Below are 20513 nucleotides of genomic sequence, written 5' to 3' on the forward strand. Positions count from 1 at the left end.
TACCTATATTTTCTTTTTCCTCTAGCTTTGGTGTCATATCCAAGAAATTATTGCCAAATACAATGTCCTGAAGCTTTTCCTCTCTGTTTTCTCTTAGAAATTTTACAGTTTTGAATCTTATGTTTTAGTCTTTAATCCATTTTAAGTTAATTTTTGTAGATGGTGTTAGGTAACTTCATTCTTTCGCATGTGAATATCCAGTTTTCCCAGCACCATTTGTTGAAAAGACTGTTCTTCCCCCATTGAGTGGCCCTGGTACTCTTGTTAAAATCATTTGGCCATGTATGCCAGGGTTTGTTTCTGGGCTCTCTGTTCTGTTCCCTTGGCCTAAATAGTCTGTCTTTATGCCAGTATCACACTGTTTTGATTACTGTGGCTTTGGGGTAAATTTTGAAATCAGGGAGTTTTGTTTTCCTTTTCTGAGATTGTTTTGGCTATTTGAGGTTGCATGAAATTCCATACAAATTTTGGGATGGTTTTTCAATTTCTGCAAAAGACGTCATTGGGATTTTAATAGGGATTGCACTGAATCTGCAGATTGCTTTGGATAGTATTGACATCTTAACAATATCAAGTCCCATGAATATGGTATGTGTTTCCATTTATTTATATTTTCTTTAATTTCTGTTAGCATTGTTTGGTAGTTTTCATTGTACAAATCTTTTCCCTCTTTAGTTAATTGCTAAGTATTTTATTCTTTATGATGCTATTATAAATGGAATTGTTTTCATAACTAGCTTTTCAAGTAGTTCACTGTTAGTGTATAGAAACGCAACTGATTTTTTTTCCATTTTTTTTCTTGTCTCTTGACTTTGTATCCTGCTACTTTGCTGAATTCATTTATTAGCTCTGACAGTATTTTTTTTTTTTTTTTTTTGGAAATTTTAGAGTTTTCTACATATAATATCATCTGTGAACAGGGATAATTTTATTTCTTCCCTTCCAATTTGGATGCCTTTTATTTCTTTTTCTTGTCTAATTGTTCAGGCTAGAACTTCCAATAGCATGTTGAATAGAAGTGGTGAAAGTGGGCTTCTTTGTCTTATTTCTGATCTGAGAGGAAAGCTTTCATTTTTTCACCATTTAATATGATGTTTGCTGTGGGCTTTTCATAGATAGAATTTATATGTTGAGGTAGTTTCCCTCTATTCCTAGTTTATTGAGTTTTTTCATCAAGAGTGTTGAATTTTGTTAGTTGCTTTTCCTGAATCAATTGAGATGATCCTGTGGGTTTTTCCCCCTTCATTATGTTAATGTGGTGTATTACATAGTTCCATTTTAGTATGTTGAACCATCCTTGTATTCTAGGAATAAATCCCCCTTGTCATGGTGTATGATCCTTTTACTATGTTGCTGAATTGAGTTTACTGTGTTTTGCTGAGTATTTTTGCATCAGTGCTCATGAAGGATATTGGTCTGCAGTTCTCTCTTCTTAGTGCTTTTACCAGGCTTTGTATGAGGGTAATGCTGGCCTCACAGAGTGAGTTACTAGTGTTCCTTCCTCCTAAATTTTGGGGAAGTTTGGGAAGAATTGGCATTAGTTCTCCTTTAAATATTTAGTAAAATTCACCAGTGACAGCATCACATACAGGGTTTTTCTTTGTCAGGAAATTTTTGGTTACTGATTCAGTCTCCTTAATAATTATAGGTCTATTCACATCTTCTGTTCCTTCCTAATTTAGTCTTGGTAGGTGCTATGTTTCTAAGAATTTGTCCATTTCATCTGGGTTATCCAGTGTTATGGTAAATAATTGTTCATAGTACTCTCTTATGGTCCTTTTTATTTCCCTTAGAATCAGTAGTAATGTCCTCATTTTCATTTCTGATCTTTGTAATTTATGTCTTCTTTTTTTCTCAGTTCGTCTAGCTAAAGGTTTGTCAGTTTTGTTGATCTTTTCAAAGAACCAACTTTGGTTTCTTTAATTTTCTGTTTTGTCTTTCTGGTCTCTATTTTCTACATCTCTCCTCTAATCTTTTTTATTTTCTTACTTCTGCTAACTTTGGGCTTAGATTGTTTTACTTTCTCTTGTTCCTTAATAGTAAAGTTAGGTTGTTCATTGAGGTCTTTCTTGCTTTTAAATACAAGCATTTATAGCTCTAAATTACCCCCTTAGCATTGCTTTCTCTGTGTCCCATAAGTTTTGTTATGTTGTGTTTTGTTTTCATTCACGTCTAAGTATTTTCTCATTTCCCCTGTCGTTTCTTCCTTGACCCATTGGTTGTTTAAGAATGTGTTGTTTAATTTTCATATATTTGTGGATTGCCCAGTTTTTCTTCTGTTAATTGATTTCTCATTTCATCCTGTTGTGGTCAGAGGATACTTTTTTTTAAATGATGTATGTCCTTTTAAATCTGTTGAGGCTTAATTTGTGGCCTAACACATGGGCTGTCCTGGAAAATGTCCCGTGTGCACTCGGCAACCAAGAATGTGTTGGTTCTTTACTGCCTGCCGTATGTGTAAACAGTGTTTTGTGGTCTCCCCTGTCTCCGAGTTATGCTGCAGATGTGTGTACATGTGTTATGCATGCTTTGCTTGCTCTCCTTATTGACCTGGGTGGCTTTTAGGAGGTGTCCGGAAATCTGAACGTAGGTGCTCATCATTTCTATTTGTCTGCATTTCCACTTGTCTGCATATGGCTTAATATTAATTATTTTGCAACACTTTTTAGTTGGACATGAGTTTTTTCAATATGTAGATTAACGATTACCATGATTTCAGAAGCATTTTCTTCAGTGGCCTGTGAAGAGTTATTTGGTTAGATTTTCTCTGTTCTTCCCTTGAGGTGTGCCAGTGATATATATGTGGGCTCTTATGTATTCTCTGAAGTATTTTTAAGTGTTGATATAATTTTCTTAGGTTTGACCACCATTTTCCTGGCTATGTTTTCAGTCTTCCCTTTTTCAGTAGCATCTGTTAAGACTTTGTATTCATAATAGTTTTCTTTTTCTCTTGCATTGCTTGTCCACGCTCCCACCTTCAGCTTTCATAGCTCTTCTTTGAGTTTTAATTTCAGAGACGTGACTTGCTTGAATTTATTTAACTCCATGAAGAATTCCATAGTTTTTCATTGCTCTATGCTGAAATTTTTTGCTGTTTGTTCTCTGCTTTTTTCTTTTTTAATAGTTTTCCTTTTTCCCTTGTAGTATTTTTTTACATAGTCCTATGCTAATTTCTTTGAGGCTCTGTCTTTTTTTGGGAGGGCGAGTAATTAGGCTTATTTATTCATTTATTCGTTTATTTCTTTTAATGGAGGTACTGGGGCTTGAACTCAGGACCTCATGCATGCTAAGCATGTGCTCTACCACTGAGCTATACCCTCCTCATGGCTATTTCTTAATTTTTAGTGAACCCCTATTTTTTCCAGACTGACAATTTTTAGAAGGAACTGGGGGGCCTCCAGTAAGGACCTGGGGTGGTCAGGGGCTTGGCTTTTGCCTGGTGCGTGCTCCCCTTGAGTCTTCTTAGGCCCTGCAGAGAGCCTCTGGAGAGCCCTATTCTTCACAGGAGTTTTTGCTGGGTTTGGCCTTTAGATCTGACTTTGGCCAGCCAACACCCCTGGTTCCTGAGCTGCTGACCTTCATCCCTGGGTTCCAGCAGGCAGCTCTTTTCCCAAGACGGCATACCTATACCTTCCCTCCTCCAGTCTCCTCTCTCTTTGGCTGTGGTGCCAGGCAGGGAGCAGACACACATGGGGCATCTGCCACACCTCCTCTCTGCCTGCGTTGTGGGACAGGGACTGTGGTTTCCCACCGCTCAGTGTTCAGGAGAACCCTGCCCTCTGTCTGCTTGGCCCCAGTGTGCAGGGGTGTGGGTACTCTTCCTGGGCTGATTTTTGAGGCCACTTTTCATACCTTGTGATTTATTTATAGATTTTTGTTTGGTTGTTTAGTGGTTTTTTTTTTTTTTCTTTCATCAAAGGTAGGATTTCCTTTCTGGTTTCTTGTTTCCTTTGATGTTTTTAATTTGGTGTCATGAACAAGCACAGAGCAGGGATGTTTTTCTGCCACCATTTGCTACCAGGAGTTCCACATTCTGTATTTAGGCCATTGTTTGGTGCCATTCCAAAATTCGAAATCTTTCTTAATCTCTTAGTGAGAGGGCAGGTTTTCAGACGTAACTTGGTCCTGCATCTAATAAAAGATAAAGCAGACTGAGGGCTGTCCTGGTTGTTACTGTGGGCATCCCATGTCCTCCTGTTCATCACGTTAATCAGACCACATGTGGAAATCACCACTTACACCCGTTATTGTCTGCACGGGTACGTCCTCTTTGGCGTGGCTGGGATAGAGAGTGAGGGCGTGTGTTCACCTGGTGGGACTTGGGAGCCACAGTTTTCCAAATGCTCCCAGAGGCTACAAAGAGAGAAATTTTCAGCTGACTGAAAACCTTGACGGAAATACGTAAATGGAGCTCTGTTGGGTATATAGGTGTCCTGAAGCCATGATAGAAATAACGTGCTCGCGGGCAGGATGAGGCTTTTGTAAACAAGGATTCTTTTCCCCTCCCTCCCTTCTTCTCTCTTTCTTTTTTTGTAATAAATATAAAAATAGTAAAATCATCTCAATCATGGTCATTTGAAATTTTTTATGTCATCTGAGATAAGAATCATGTCTAAGTCATAAGGCTGGATTTTGAAATTCTGCATTATTCTCTTTATGTCTTTGAAAATGTGATCATACTATTTGGTTGAAGAAGTAGTGTATGCATAACTATAAAGTGTGAACTGTTTGCAGAGTGCAGATTTGAGAACTAATAAAACTTAAGAGTAACTTAAAATCCTAGATTTTCATGAAGTTAATCCACAGAAATAAGTGGAGAGGCTTATCTTTGCCTTTCCGTTCTTTGGGAGCCCCTCCCTGGGGCAGCCTCTTCCCCAGGGCTGTTGGTGACAAGTCACAGCCTGCTCGGGGTGGTCCCCACCCCCACCAGGATAGCTGGCTGGGGCTTTCATGGGAGATACTCTCCTTTGTCTTAGGTTTAATTTGGTTTTACACTCAATGATTATAATTTTATTTGTCATAATGTTGTGTTTGATAGAAAGCTTTCATTACATAGAGAGCACTTTGTGTCACTGTAAACATGATCTTGAGACAGTCTTGGTGCTGTGAGCTCTGTACTTTAGGGCCTCCCTCCCCATCAAACAGCACACAGGGGAGGACTAGAAATCAGTGGTATGTGTGTCTTAGTCGTCAGTGTTCACCTTGAGGGGCATCCCCTTTCCAGTTTTCTGTGTGAGCGAAGATCTCTTCACGCCTGACTGCCCTCACCTGTTGATTCTTATGGTTAATAGTCATGCAAATATCCAAGGAAAGATTTTCTTTAGAAAGAGGAGTTGAGGGAGCCGAGAATTTCTCAGGTATTAATTTTATCCTGAGGGATGTTATTTAGTTTCTGTTAAAGCTCTGTCTCAAAGTGCCTGTCAGGTGCTTATCATGTTTTGATTGATGGGCTATGACAGTCTCGTGGTAGGTCTTTAATATTACATCGTTACTCTTTTAAGACAGTATGGTAGCTACTTCTGAATGTCTTCTATATGCAGATGGAGAGATTGGAGTGGTCAGAGATAGTCTGCCTTCTAAAATTATTTATCGACCTTATGAGAATAATAGAGTGGATGTCAAGTAAATATCACATAGCCGGCATGTATGTAAGACAGTTAAACCATGGACGGGTGGGTGTGTGTGTACTACTGGGTACAGCACCATATATCTATATGTCTATATCTAGATCTATATATGTGTGTTTTGCCACATACGTATTTGCAGTTTTTATATTAAGTAGAGCTGTATGGGATATATATGGGAATATAAAAGCATATTGAAAACAGGTATCCCTGAGACGTGGTTTTTTTCCTTCCTAAGACCAGAGTGGTCTGTTCACACCTGTGTGCCGGGGTCGGGTGGGCCCTGGGAGGGGTGCTGGGCGCAGTGGCAGCCCCAGGGGTGGAGGGGACCCCATCTCCGCTGTGCCAGCCTCCCCTCCCTGTGGGTGCTGCGCGCATACCCACCCACCGCTGGATTGGAGGCAGCGTGACCCGCTCCTCCCTGTCACACAGAGACACTGTAAGGAGCTAGGAGAGAGATTTTTGTTTGTGCCTTCGAAGTAAACACATCCCAGTAGCCAAAGGCTGTGTTAGTATTGTTGTTGCATTATTTAATTTAGAGGATCCTCCTGTAAGCCAGGTTACTTACAGTCTCCTTCAAATTAGATTTTGGTTAGTTTGGCTACTTGTTAAATGGCTTTAATGGTAATAACCCTAGGACTTGACCACAGATCATTTGGCATTCTTGAAGGAATCTTGGTTTAAATTGTTTCTTCTTTTAAAAATGCCCACTCGGCATCATATTTTCCTTTGAAGGTAAGGTTCATGTTAATTGCATTCTTAGCCGACACGAGAAAGCTGAAGGATTTTTTTAAAAAAACCCTCTATTTTTAGAAGCTGAAACCAGAACTGTGCCTTTGGCATTGATGGCGAAAAGCCCAGTAATTTAGGACCTGCGGCTCTGTATTCTTTCTGAGTCCTGCAGTTTGCGGTCCTATTTTTAGAAGTATCCAAGCTGCTTTTTATGCTTGTCTGGAAAGTCTTCTCTAGCAGAATGGAGCCGTTTCTTTAAAAAGAACTTAGAAATAGTAAAATAATAATTTAGGTGTCACAAGTCAGTTCAAAGTTAAAAAACTTGATACAGTAATTGAAAAGGATTGTAATGGAAGAACACGGTATAGCTGTGCATGTGCCTAAATAGGATCTAAGATTCAGAACCGTGGTGGGAGATTGACTTTCACTTGTGTTTGCTGAAAAAAAAAATCCACCGAAATGCTTTAGATTGAAAATACTAAAAAAATGGGTTTGACAGCACCAAAGGCTGATATACCTTAAACCATATACTTTTTTTTTAACCCTAGTTGTTGATATGTTGAGTATATACCTTTTTGAGTCATTGAGAAGGAGGATTTTATCATGACTCCAGCTTTTTAAGATTTTTTTCCTCTGTGTAACTTTTGTATGAGATATAGTTAGTTATAAGAAGAACAATCTATTAAGAATCTTTTCTTTGGGGGGGAGGATGCAGACTTTTTCCTATTGTTAGTATCAGACATCTCCTCTTTATTACCATTTTTTTCATTCCTCAGAAGTTAGGTTTGCTTTTAAGTTACCCTGAAAATTTTATGATAGGGTATCTTCCTGAAAATACTGTCTCTCTTTGTTACATGTAGTATTTCTACACTGAAAACTTAAATCAGGTTTCTCTTCCATGCCACAGAGGTTGATTGTCCTTGGTTAAATTTGTTTGTCTCTCTCAGATATGTGCACAAGTGTCAAAATCATACTGGTCAAACGAGTGCTGAAAGCAGGAAGTCTTTTCGGATTTTGATATTTGCTGTTTGTGAATGTAGGCCTTTGTTATCAGATTAGAAAAGATAAAAATGATCTTGAAAATACTCGATATCAACAAGTATGAAAGGAACTGAACATTCTCGTCCCTTCACAGTGGTGGGAGGACAGATTGGTAAAATTTTTCTCGGGGCTGTTTTGTGGTATGTGTCCTGATTTAAAATACACACGCTCTTGAACGTGGCACTTCAACTTCTAAGTACATGTAACAGGGAAATAGTAGACAGGCGGGGAAAGGTATATGTGCAAGAATTTTAACATTGTTTATAATAGAAATAAAGGGAAACAAGTATTTTTTAATAGAGGGTTAGTTAAATTGTAGCACTTCATACAAGGGAATATTATGACATGGTTAAAAGGGTATTCATATTCTATTTATATTGGCATTGAAAAATATTCATTGTATACTGCTACATGAGAAAAGATCAGAGAACAGTGTGTATAGAATGATCCTATTTTTGTTTTTAAAATCCATATTTATGGAGGTGTATTTTGAAGTCAGTTATACACAGAGTTGCTGTTTACAGTGGTTATGGGAGGGAGAGAATCTGTGAGGTTTAACGTTTTACATTGACTTGTATTGCTTCACAGTCAAAGGAAATAGTAAAGATAATTATATTCAACCTTTGTGTAGCACTCCTCTCTTCCTGGAGAGCCTGGATAGCACTGGATGAAGCGTATCATGAGCAACCTCAAATCTGTTTTATGTATTTCGGCACATTTTCCCTCCACAGTGAGGAGACTGCTCACATCTGGCATCGTGATTCAGGTGTTTCCCCTGCATGACAACGAAGCCCTGAAGAAGCTTGAGGACTCCTGGTACACTCGGTTTACCATAAAGTGTCAGCCCACAGGTACGTGTCAGTGCCTGCTCTCTTAGGGAAGAGGAAGGACCTACTCATGAGAGGTGATGGCGCAGCAGTGCTGTTATCCCTGTCCAGTGGACATTTCAACACTCTGCGGGGCGGGGCTCACTAGCCGCCGGTGGGTTAAAACTTGGTCAGGGGAATAAGATGGGTTCCATGACCTATTTACTTATTTATTTTATTTCTAATGCCATTTTAGATGGACTGAATTACAGACAACCCAGAGTGGCTTCATGAATACATATCAGATTTATTGTAGAATAGATATTTAGACTGTGAATAGTCTGTATTTGAAAATTTCTGTTTCTTTAGAGCTGTTCATCTGGAGTGGGCCAAGATAGTCTTGGGCGCAGACTAGCCAGCCTAAACAGCTTTTGAGGTGGTTGATCAGTTATCTTGGTGTGTATTCCTGGATCTGTTCATTTTCCCTGAAAACACTTAGAAGAATAACCATTAATTTATTTGGTGTGTGTTGAACATTACTTTCTGTAAACCTATGTCCATATGGATGTTCAAATTTTTGGTTTAGTTAGGTTTTCTAAGTGTAAGGCTTATATTTAAGCTGGTAGTTTTCCTCATAAGCATTACTATCAGTTTTTCTTTAAAGGACATTTCCTTTTTGGCTTTGTTTAAAGGAATTCTTCTACAATAATTTTCTTTCTGATTTCCATTTCTGAAAACAACTATTAGAATATTGTTAAACAGTGAACAAAAATTGTACTTAAGATCTATTTCAAAATTTCATTTTGATTTTTTTTCTTGTATCCTTTGAAAGGAAAGATTTTGTTTTTGATTATTCCAGGTGATACAATAGTCAGTTTATGTTACATTCGTGACTTTTTTTTTTTCAGTCTGTTTAGCATTTAGGTGGCAGCAAATTTTAATATTGCCTCTAGGGCTTGTCAGTGACAGTCTCCAGTAGCTATTTCTTAGAAAGTGAGGGGAGAAAATGAGTGGATGGTGAAGGCTGAGCATGACTGTGGTAGTGGTTTTGAGGCCTCTGGGAGGGCTGGGACTAGTAATAGTAGCTGGGCAACAGGAAAATCTTGAACTTCCCCTTGAGATTAAAAGAAGGAGGTGATCTGATTCAGAGCCCAGGACCATGAACGCCTTTTTTTTGTTTGTTTAATAATTGCTTGGCTGTCCTTTAGCCTAATTCGGATTTGAGGTGACCTCATCATACCCACTGTTCTAACATATTCTTGCGTTAGTAGAAGAATCAAGGATGGGGGAAAATAGTATCTTTCTTTAAACCATCGCCATAGAATGATATGACACATTAGCTTAAAAAAAAAAAAAGAAAGAAAACCCATAATATTTTAACTGTTTGTAATTAACCAAGAAATAATAACTAACTACTGCACCTCCCTCACCCCGGCATCCCACCCTGATCCCAGTGCGGGATGCTTTTCCAGTCTAGGCCCTGCCCTCCTGCAGCAGCGGCAGGAGGAGTATGCGGTGTCCACATCATCTTTTGGGTTAGTGAGCTTGTGTTGAGTTCACAGACTGTTAGCAGTGATGTTGCTTGGCCCGTCTTCTGCCCAGGGCATATGTGAAAGTACAGATAAATGTATTTCACGGCAGTTCTAGAAGTTAATGGGTAGAATATTGTTTTGTGCTTTTGAATAATTTTTCTTCACTGTATTGAAAAATTTGCCATGATGCATTGATGACCATTTCTAGCGTTGGGAAGAGGGAAGCGGGATAACACGGACGGGGAGTCTTATTTGAAAATAACCTCTACAAGTCTCAGATGAAAGTGAGAGAAAAGTGGGGAGCCTAAATTCAACCCCCAAATAAAAATGGGTCATTGGCCATGGCTGAATTTAAACTAGGACCTTGGAGATTTGGGGACAAGCCCAAGGTGAGTTTTTCCACGGGGAAAAGGCATCCACCAGCTGAGGAAGTAAAGAGGAGGGGGACCCCGTGTGCCTGGCAGGGCAGCCCCAGCAGCTGTGGCCTGGGCGCTCAGCTCGGGGACCTGTCAGGCTTGCTCTGCAGACAGGTGGGGTATTTGTACTACATGGAGGATGGATTTACAATCACACACTGATTGGGAAATGAAGGTCTTAAATGACCCCCACTTAACTAGAAAAGTGAACAAGCTTACTTGAAATGCTAAAAAATCACCAGTCTTTGGTAGTCTGTATTTAAGGTCTTTTCTTCCTCTCATTGTAGACAGCATTCGTGGCTACTTTGGAGAAACAATTGCTCTTTACTTTGGATTTTTGGAGTATTTCACTTTTGCCTTAATCCCGATGGCAGTCATCGGGTTACCTTACTACCTGTTTGTGTGGGAGGACTATGACAAGTATGTGATCTTCGCCTCGTTCAACCTGATCTGGTCCACGGTGATCCTGGAAGTGTGGAAGCGTGGTTGTGCCAGTATGACCTACAGGTGGGGGACCCTGGTCATGAAGAGACAGTTTGAGGAGCCCCGGCCCGGGTATCATGGGGTTCTGGGCATCAATCCCGTCACCGGCAGGGAGGAGCCTCTGTACCCCAGCTACAAGAGACAGTTGCGCATCTACCTGGTCTCCCTGCCATTTGTGTGCCTCTGCCTCTATTTCTCTCTGTTTGTCATGATGATTTACTTCGACATGGAAGCCTGGGCCTTGGGTCTCCATGAGAGCAGCGGGTCCGAGTGGACCGGCATCTTGTTGTATGTACCCAGCATCATCTATGCCATCGTGATTGAGATCATGAACCGCCTCTACCGATACGCTGCCGAGTTTTTAACTTCATGGGGTAAGACTTGATTCTTGGTGTTGATGTCTTATTCACCTATAGGAAATATTGCTTGGAACATAGGACTTGTGTCTCTGCTACCTTGCAAAGAAGGTGGATGTTGCTCTGGGCTCATTAGAGACACAAGGAAAAGTGCGTCGGCTCTGGAAGCTCCGATGGTCTCCTTGTCGTGGTCATCACAGCTCTCGCTCATTGGGTGTTAGTTACTGTGTTCCAGGGGCCCTGCTAAGCTCTTTATCTGCACTGCCTCAGTTTCGCCTCCTCAGGACACCATGAAGTAGATGTTATTTCACCATTTAATGGATAAAGGTACTGCGAATTAACAAAGTTCAGATAGCAAATGGTAGAGACAGGCTCATCCATCCTGTGCTCCTAATACTATCTTGTGTCTTAAGCTAATGGTAAAATGGATTGAATTATCTCCATGATACACTGTCCGAAAGAAATCTGTCTGGTGTCTGAAAACCAGTTGTGTCGCTGTGTGGACTGCCACTGAACTCAGCAAAGGCAGGTGTTCTTGTGTGTGTCGATGGTAAAGGAGGAACTTGGTTATCATTTGAAAACAGTCTTGATGGGGCATTCACTCTTTAATGTATTCATTCAAACAAATACATGTGCTGTGTTAGTCCTGAGGAAGAAGTCTAGACCTTAACGTCATAGACCATGAAGGTATTTTAAATTCCTTTTATTAGTCATGTAACAACATCTGTGGTTTATTGAGTGCTTTCCTTGAGCTGATACTGGGCTAAGGTTTTGTACTATTTCTAATCCTGACACTGACCCTGGGAAGAGGGTGGTGTCAGCCCTGTTTTGTAGGCAAGGAGGTTGAGTATCAGGAGGTTAAGTGACAGGCTGAGTTGAGGTTCACATCCACTTCAGCCTAACACTGCCTCTCTGTGCAAGATTACACTTCTGTGCAGAATCTCCCTTTTTGTCCTTTGGCCTTGCTGTCTTGAGACCTGCACAGTATCTCTTTTCCTTAATGGAGATGGAAATTTGAGTTTCCTTTTAAGTTAATCCTTGTAAACTTTATTCATTGCCCTACTCTCTAGAGGTTACTATCAATTTTACTATTACTGCTTATACAGGGCTTTTTTCTGGTGGCTGTCTGTGGGATCAACTGCCAACACGTCATATATTTCATTGTTGCAGTAGTATTTAAAAAATAATTTCAAACCACGGTGCTATTGCACTACCTTGAAAAACTGTGTCTTAAGTTTTGTTTCTTCCTTGTTTGATGTTTTTGGCATAACCAGTAGCCATGGTGGACAGCCTGGCACACAGACTGACTGAGGCTCTGCTGCTGGACATCTTTGCTCTAAGCACAAGTCTTCCTTTACCTCACGGCTGTGCTCCCATGTTGCTCTCTTACCTGAGGGAAATCACCTCTCCTTTTTTATATTTTAGAGAATCACAGATTGGAATCTGCCTACCAGAATCACCTAATTCTGAAAGTCTTAGTGGTAAGTAGAGCTTTTATATACAAATCCATTGCAATTGTGACACTAATGCCTACTGTTTAATATTTAGGATTATAAATATGATGACTTGATTCTAATTTAAGATATCTGATAGTTAATATACCTGGTATCAATGGGCAAGGATTGATTAATAAGTGTGTTTGCATATATGTTCAGTAGTCTTTTATTACAAATGTGACCTGGTATAAGACTTTAAATATAGAAATTGGTATGATAGCCAATTTCCAATTATTTTAAAAAACCACTTTATAGACATGTTTCTATTATTTTCCTCTTGGTGACTTTTTTGAATGTTTCATTATTCAACAATCCTTCCAGTTACTTACCCACAGTCTGTGGGTGATAGAACATTAAATTTTTATTTTTAAAAAGTTTGTCTAAGAGATTTTCAGTGTCCAGGAGGTCTCCAGCCTGTTTTGATGGGTAGGAGGAAAGAGATGGAGAGGAGCCATTGTGTGACCTGCTTGCTGTTTATGTAAAAGCTCACGCATTCGGCCTCTTTCCACCATTGTTATAAATAACAAAGAGGTACCAGTCTGAAAGCACCTCGTTGATCAGGAAATTACCTCAGCCATCTGGAACATAGCTGAGAATCAAGAAAGGTGCTTTTGTGTCCATCTCGGTCCATCGGTTGTACCAAATATGCCACGCTGATGAGGGATGTTGAGGGCAGGGGAGTATATATGCGTGGGTGGGGAGGGCTATGTGCGAACTCTCTGTATTTTCTGCACAATTCTGCTGTGAACCTGAAACTGCTCTAAAAAATAAAATCTATTAATTAAAAATTTTTTAAATTAAAATTAAAAAGAAAGGTGCTTCAAGATTAATCCTCTGAACTATCCACTGGAATTAGTTTGACACGTCTATGTGCTTTACTCCCCAGAGAGCTATCTAGGCCCTCACTTAGAGCCTTTGTTCCAGCAGTAGAAGTCATTCTGAGAAGCTTATTTATCTGGTTTCTCTGTCCTTGAAAGATCAGAAACCACCATTAGGAAGGTGATTAGGTTTCTGGAAGTAGGTAAATTTATAGAGGCAAGAGCAGGGAAGGAAACAGAAAACCTCTCATACATAGGAAATGAGAATTCAACAGTTTTAGCAATTTGGACACTAGAAAAGGGGCAGGTGGCCAAACCTAAAACAACTCTGAAGGCCTCATTCTAGCCCTGTAAATAATTTACATTCAAAATGTTGGTGCTGAGTCAACACGGAAGTTACGTTCTATGTTCTCTGTGTAAGACAGCAGGCAGGGGAACATGTGATGCCTCAAGAAGTTCATTCAAAAATATCACAATGTAGAGTTTTTGCCGTGGCTCCATCATCCTACTGCTCACTCTCTGCAGTGGCTCCCCTTCCCTCTGTCACAGTGGGAGTGTCTAGCTCATATGGCACACAGAGCCGTCTTTTATCTCAGAAAGTGATGCTTCGAGGCAGCCCCCCAGCGTGGGGCTAGGGGCAGGAGGGCAGACCCACATGTCCTGGGCTGAGTTGCAGGTTCTTGAGCAGGGGAACAACTTGAGAAACGGCACTTGTTGTGGTTGGAGTCCCCCACTCCCCTGCCCCTGCCAGCTGTGTGTCAGTTTAGGGCAGCTTGAGGCCCCTGGTGACTAAGGTGCTTCCCAGGCCGGGCTGGCTGTTATGGCTGGTGTCTCTCCCTGGTGCCATCTGGGTACCTGGGTGTCTCTCTGGGAGGGTGGGGAGTCTCAGGTCTGTAGGCACAAAGAGGCTTCTGGGGCTGGGATGCTCCAGGTATCTCTCCCTGGGGCAGAGGAGTTGGCAGGCCTGGCAGAGTAAGGAGGAACATCCCCTCGCCTCACTGTTAGTGGGGGTCCTGATCAGTCTGCTTTCTGCTGGGCTTGCCTGTTGTCAGGACTTCTACTCTAAGGCGGGAGGGCAGGGAGTAAGTCTCCTTGGGCCACCAGAGTTACTAGGTTGAGGGTGGGAGATGCTGGGCCTTGGACTCTCTCTTTTGTAAGAAAGCATAAGATGCCCTGGTGCTGTGTTGTTCCTTCAGTCCTGGGGTTCCCAAGCCGGTCCTTCTTCTCAGCACCTCTCAGAGTCCTCCCTTGGTTGCTTATTGGGTTATTTCCAGAGTTCATAAAAGTGTTTAGTGAAGTGGAGTAGGGGAACAAGACTGCACCATCTTGTCTGGCCTGAAAGTCCCTCATTACATTTTTTAATGCAACCTTTACAGTTGTAATGAAGTACTGTGGCACATTGTTAAATATTGTCATTTTTTTTTGCAGTTCAACTTTCTAAATTGCTTTGCCTCACTCTTCTACATTGCCTTTGTCCTGAGAGATATGAAGCTTTTACGTCAGGTGAGTGTGAAAAACAGGGAATTATCAATTTTTTAGGTTTTAGAAGTGGTTTCCTATATTCAGGTAATGTAATTGTCTTCCCATGATTATTTTTACAGATAAAATCATTAAATCGTGTATGTTTATGAACCCAATTTTAAATAAAAAACCATTAACAATTGCCCTGTGTATTGCACTCAACTGGAAAGAGATTAGTTGGAGGGAACTGACTTGAAAAATTAATCATATAGGGCAGGAAAATCAAATATATTTCATAGCAAAGCTTGTAAAAGCAATTTAACAGCAGAAAATGTGTACATTAATTGAACTTTTGTTTGTGTCTCAGGCTGGGGGGTGATTGGTGTAACCTTAAATAGGTCTTACACATTTCATTTTTAAATTAAGTTGTTAAACTTTAGAGACCAAGGGGCTTACACAGTGCTGTATCTTTTCTGAGATGTTTAAGTCTGACGTATTTTGTTGTTACCATTTCTGGATCACATAATAATAGTGAATAATAAGTTGACTATAAATGATTGCTTTCTAAAGTCTTTTTTTATCCTTAAGTCAGTGACCAGTAAAGGCTGTTCCTTCCTGGTTTTAATATACTGTGAGCAGTCTCAAAGCCTGGGCTTCTTAATATATATATGAGAACTTGAGATCATTTTTCAGGAAATTAAAAAGATTTGTATAGCAGAGAGAGTTAAAAGACTTTGTAGTTATGGTTCTAAAAGCTTGCATAAAAGTAAAATTAAAGGGGGATGAGGGTATGGCTCAGTGGTAGAGCATGTGCTTAGCATGCGTGAGGTCCTGGGTTCAATCCCCAGTACCTCCATTAAAAAAAAAAAGTAAAATTAAATGCTGTGTTCTTAGTAACTATACTAGATATATTGCTACTTTTTAAAAATTGTTTTTGAAAATTGGGAAATAATGCATTTGAAATTGATAAGTTAGATGTACATACCTTCTCTAGTCTCACCATCAGTGTATTAGTGGGATGTGATTTCTCATTTCTTACACTTTCAAGAGTCTCCTTCATTTTAGGGGCCAAGGGGTGTGGGGGAGGACTCTTAAAACATTGAGTTTTAATAACAGTAAAGATGGTTTGTGATGGAAACACTGACATCCATCTGGGGAAAGTGGAAATTGACACAATACCTCTGGAAACCACTTGGGCAACTTTGCCAAGAACCTTAATCCATCCCTTGTAAGTCATCAGAGATGGGGAGGTGAGTCATGGGTAAGGAGCAGCATTTGTAATAGTGAGGGTTGGAAATAATACACTCAGCCGCTGTGCATGAGCTAAGTAAAGGAGAGTTATTAATGACACAGGGACGGGCTCACGATATAGTAAGTGAGAAAAGAAATAGACAAAGCTGTATACGTTTAGGGTGATTCTAGTTTTATTTTCACAATATGTAAGATGTTAGCAGTGGTTCTGTCATGGTTGTGGAATTAAGGGTGACTTTTTTTTTCTATTTTCTAAGTTTTCTATAGTGAGGGAGGATATATTAATTTTATAAATTTTTTAAAGTTGTGGGTAAACTATATTTTTTCATAGTTGGTGACATCCTTTAGATTCATATGCTATAGCCAGGATGAGATAATAAAAAACACAAATTCAAGTTGATTCCTTCTGGTGACTCATAGCTAGTTTATTCTTTATTATAATTGTATTAGTATTATAATCTTTTTATATTGTAGTCTGTCTTTCCTGTGAAAAAACAATAAATTAGGAACATCATTCCAACACCTAGCTCTTCTGATATTAGTTTTTATAACATAATAGTCTACTCTTTGTTGAAGATTCCCTTCTTCTTCTTCTTTTTTTTTTAATATTCCCTTCTTTTAAGTAGCATAATTGTACACACGCTCTGGTTTTGTTAAGCTACATTACCAAATGTCATTTATGTGCTTCTCTTTAGAGCTTGGCCACTCTCCTGATCACATCCCAGATCCTTAACCAGGTTGTGGAATCTCTTCTTCCTTATTGGCTCCAAAGGAAACACCACATGCAGGTGAAGAGGAAGGTGCAGGCTTTAAAGGCAGACATCGATGCGACATTATATGAGCAAGTCGTTCTGGAAAAGGAAATGGGAACCTACTTGGTAAGTTTGAATATTGCCGAATTAAACATTGACTGACAGTGAATAAAAGTCATGTACAGACCATGTACAACGTACAACAAATACGTTTACACTCATTGTCTAAAATGTAACTATTTCATATGTGCTTGCCAGCCAGTTTTCTCGCTGTGAACTATTTCAGAGTTAAAAAGGTGGACTTGTGCATTGAAATGCTGCTGTCTGTCTTGAATGTAAAGTTATGCCTCCTTCCAAGGGATGAGTCCAGTGAATCACGAGACTGCTCTGCCGAGGGTGGCAGGAATGTTTCAAAGATGGCAGAGCAAGGGGTCGGGTTTTGAAAGGGCCAGGGACGGGACAGCAGCATTGCTTGCTCTTGACACTTCAGACTCAAATTAACAATGGAAGCCCATTGCTAAGAATGGAATGCCCACCTGCAGATTACTTTCTAGCTTAAATTACGTAGTGCTGGGGTAAATATAAAGTAGTTCCTTTAAGACAGAATTTCTGAGTTATTTTTAGGAACTACTTAGGTCATTGGAGACTCTTAAACCTAACCCTGTACTCAGCAAACGATTATTGAGCTCTGACCACATTTGCTGTCTCTCTGTTGGGGGAGGCGGGTACTCAGGCCATGTTTGCTTTAGGTCACTGCACCTTCCTTCCGGTGTGGTATTCTTCTTAGGGAAATAGGTCCTTTAGTGAGGGTCCATTACTGCTGACCTCTCACAGTCTTGCTTTTCATCATGAATGACTGAGTCTCCTGATGACTGAATTCCTTGGCTGACTGTCATAGTTTTTCCTGTATGCTTAGGAATTTAAGTTTGTATGTTCACCCAGAGTGGGAGTTTATTCTCTCTCTCTGCTCCCTTCTCCCTGACTTATTTTGTAGTTCTCCCCTGGCCCCACTAGTCCAGAACCAGGTGTTTGTAGCCCTGAGTTCCCCTCCCATCTAGTGATGTTGGGGATTTTGCAGACCCAGTAGGTAGCATGCTGGTGACACAGGGGCAGCCGTGGTGGCTTTTTTCAGGCCACATTGGGGACTGCTGTCCTCGCCCCTGGTTTTGCTCAAATAGCCTGGTTCCCAGTCTACTCCAGAGGAGTGGGGTGCCTTTGGTTTTTGTTCCCTGCCCCAAGGATTCAGATCCTGGCCACCTTGGACAACCTGTGGAGTGGGCGCCTGGCCCAGTGTCTGATTACTGTATTGAATTTTGGTCCATGTCTTGCCTTTGCAGCTGATTTTTTTTGTCTTTTTTTTTTTTGAGAGGTGATAGATCTTTTGATTAAAACATACATGTAGGCACTAGCATTTTCTATTATTGCTGTATTTGAGGGAGAAGATGATTCAAAGTCTAAAGTAGCAGCCTATCTTGACCAGAAACACAATTTATGTATATACATGAAGTGTCAGAGAAAACGTACACACACACACACATGCAGGCAGCTCAGAGTTGAGAAGATAGCACTTGGGCAGAATGTGGAGCTGCCTTGCCTGCGTTGGTTGAGTGCTGGCTTATTGTGGGTTAAAAACTCAGTCTAATTCACATAGTGTCAGAATCCTTTCCTTGCGTCTTCTGGGAAGTGGTAATTGGGGCCATATTTATTTTTTCCCCTTCACCCTCTCGCAGAAACTAAACCAACAGCCTTTCCCCGAGTTCCTGGCTCCGTCTGCGCTCCCGCAGAGGCCCACCTGGAGCTCCGGCTCCTGCTGCCACCGCGCCGGTTTCACACCACCCAGACCCCTCACACCCTCGGACACAAGGTCCTGCCTACCCCCTGGCCCTCGCCGTTTCTTGAGATAATTCTTCTCCACATTTTCTTCTCTTCCTGTAATCAGTTAGAATCTGCTTTCACATCTTCTTTTTCTCTGAGTGGTTTGGGCAAACGTCGTCCCCTAAAGTGACCAAAACCACACTCCCTGTCTTGTCCGGAGCAGTTCCTGCCCGCTGTCCTCGGGCTCGGTGAGTGGTGTGCTGTAACACAACAGTTCTCGTTCACCTGAGACCTGTGGGCGGGTGAGGTGACACAGCCTGAGACCTCGCCGCTTTGGGACCTGACGACATCTGACAATAATACGTTTATGAAGGAGGACGAGGCGGGCATCACTTTCCTCCTGCTAACAGCTGGCACCTGGAGCTCTGTGTTAGCAATCACTTGGTGACTAAATCGGGAACAAGGTCCAAGACTTTGCTTTTCTTGCTGTTATTCTGCACAGGCGCTCTGATGGAAAGCAAAGGGAAGAGTGTGCTCATTTCTCTGGCGGGCCCTGGGTCTGTGGGTGAACGCCGGCGTTATCAGTGCCTCTGCTTATTAACTTAGCTTGCTCACAGGGCCCACATGATCCGACCTGTATTCCCTCCTCATCTCCTGCGAGTTCCTCTTTTACTCTTCCCTGGAGCAACATCAGATACTTGCTGCTTCAACTCTCTCTACCTACTTGGAAAGAGGGAGAGGCTTTGGGGTCACATTTGTTCTGGAGCATTGTCTGCTCTGCACTGATCCTTCCCCTTGGGACCTTTTTCTCCTCACTGAAGGCAAACTTAGAATTGTATTTTCTGAAATCTCACCCTGAGTACTGTATATGAATCTAAAATAACGTTGCCAAGCTTTGGGGAAAAGCAATTTGACTGAGACTTACAAAATGTCATTATAAAAGTGATACTTGCTCACTCACTGTAAGAAATTTGGAAAATGTAGGACAGAGTATGAGGAAAAATAAATTCTCCATAATGTCCCCAGCAGGGGTGACCTGACCCTGTGCCTCCAGCCCCAGGGCTTGGGCTGGGTAGCACCTTCGATCTTCCCTGTGGGCTTCTGTCCTGCCCCAGGAACTGCCAGGGCGTATGCAACTGCATAGCTGTGTGAGGCTCAGTTTTTGTGGTGGATATTCCAGCTAGAACAGCATATTGCCACACAGTGAATGAGCTGCTTTCTAGTGAGCTCGGCACTGAAGACGTTTGCCAAAACCGTAAGGGAGTGACACTCTCCACGCTAAACGTTTTTCGTTCAGGAAAATGTAATGATTTTTCAAACAATATTTTACTTATGTTAATCTGCTTTTATTATTGAAATGAATCAATGAGAAATATTTGTAAACTTCTGAGTTTTAATTTCTAATATGGGAAATATTGCTAGGTATAATAACTCCCACAAACACACGGTCTTTGGTGTCCTCAGGGATTTTAAAGAGTTCAGGGCTTTGGAGATCTAAACGTTTGACAGCTGCAAATCTAGACCGCCCACCCACCCTCTACCCCTGCATTTTTGTTTTTCCAGGGCATTAGCTTTTGTGAACCCAGTTTGTCCCATTGTTTCCTCCTAAATTCAAGCTCAGCCATTTCGGAGGTGTCCCTCCTGAGGTATCCCATCAGGAGGCACTGACATCAGGTTGTGCTTGGTAGGGGCGGCCCTGTTGGATCACGTGATTGACCAAGTGACAGGCTGAATGCAGAGGTTTTTTCTCACTTCGTGACAAGTGGGTTACCTGTGGGTAGATACTCTGATGCTGGCCTGTTCCTTATAAATGGTAAGCCTTTAAAAATAGTTTCTAATTGTTTGTTGTTGGCATATGGGAATGCTGCTGATTTTTGTATCTTTTATCCAGAAGCTTTGCTGAGTTCTATTATTTCCCTTTTTTTTTTTT

At 41.1% G+C, this 20513-nt stretch overlaps 1 protein-coding gene across 2 annotated transcripts in view; it reads left to right on the top strand.

Annotated features, from left to right (window-relative positions):
- ANO10 (anoctamin 10) overlaps nt 1–20513 on the top strand; it is a 178149-nt gene that overhangs the window by 14765 nt on the left and 142871 nt on the right. For both annotated transcript variants that reach the window (XM_064496660.1, XM_064496661.1), the window contains exons 5-9: nt 8129–8248; nt 10439–11008; nt 12416–12471; nt 14733–14807; nt 16712–16894. In XM_064496660.1, the coding sequence (XP_064352730.1) occupies nt 8129–8248; nt 10439–11008; nt 12416–12471; nt 14733–14807; nt 16712–16894 (1004 nt within the window). The remainder of the gene's footprint in view (nt 1–8128; nt 8249–10438; nt 11009–12415; nt 12472–14732; nt 14808–16711; nt 16895–20513) is intronic.

Source organism: Camelus dromedarius, chromosome 17 (genome assembly GCF_036321535.1).
Source record: "Camelus dromedarius isolate mCamDro1 chromosome 17, mCamDro1.pat, whole genome shotgun sequence".
In the NCBI taxonomy this organism is placed as follows: Eukaryota; Metazoa; Chordata; class Mammalia; order Artiodactyla; family Camelidae; genus Camelus; species Camelus dromedarius.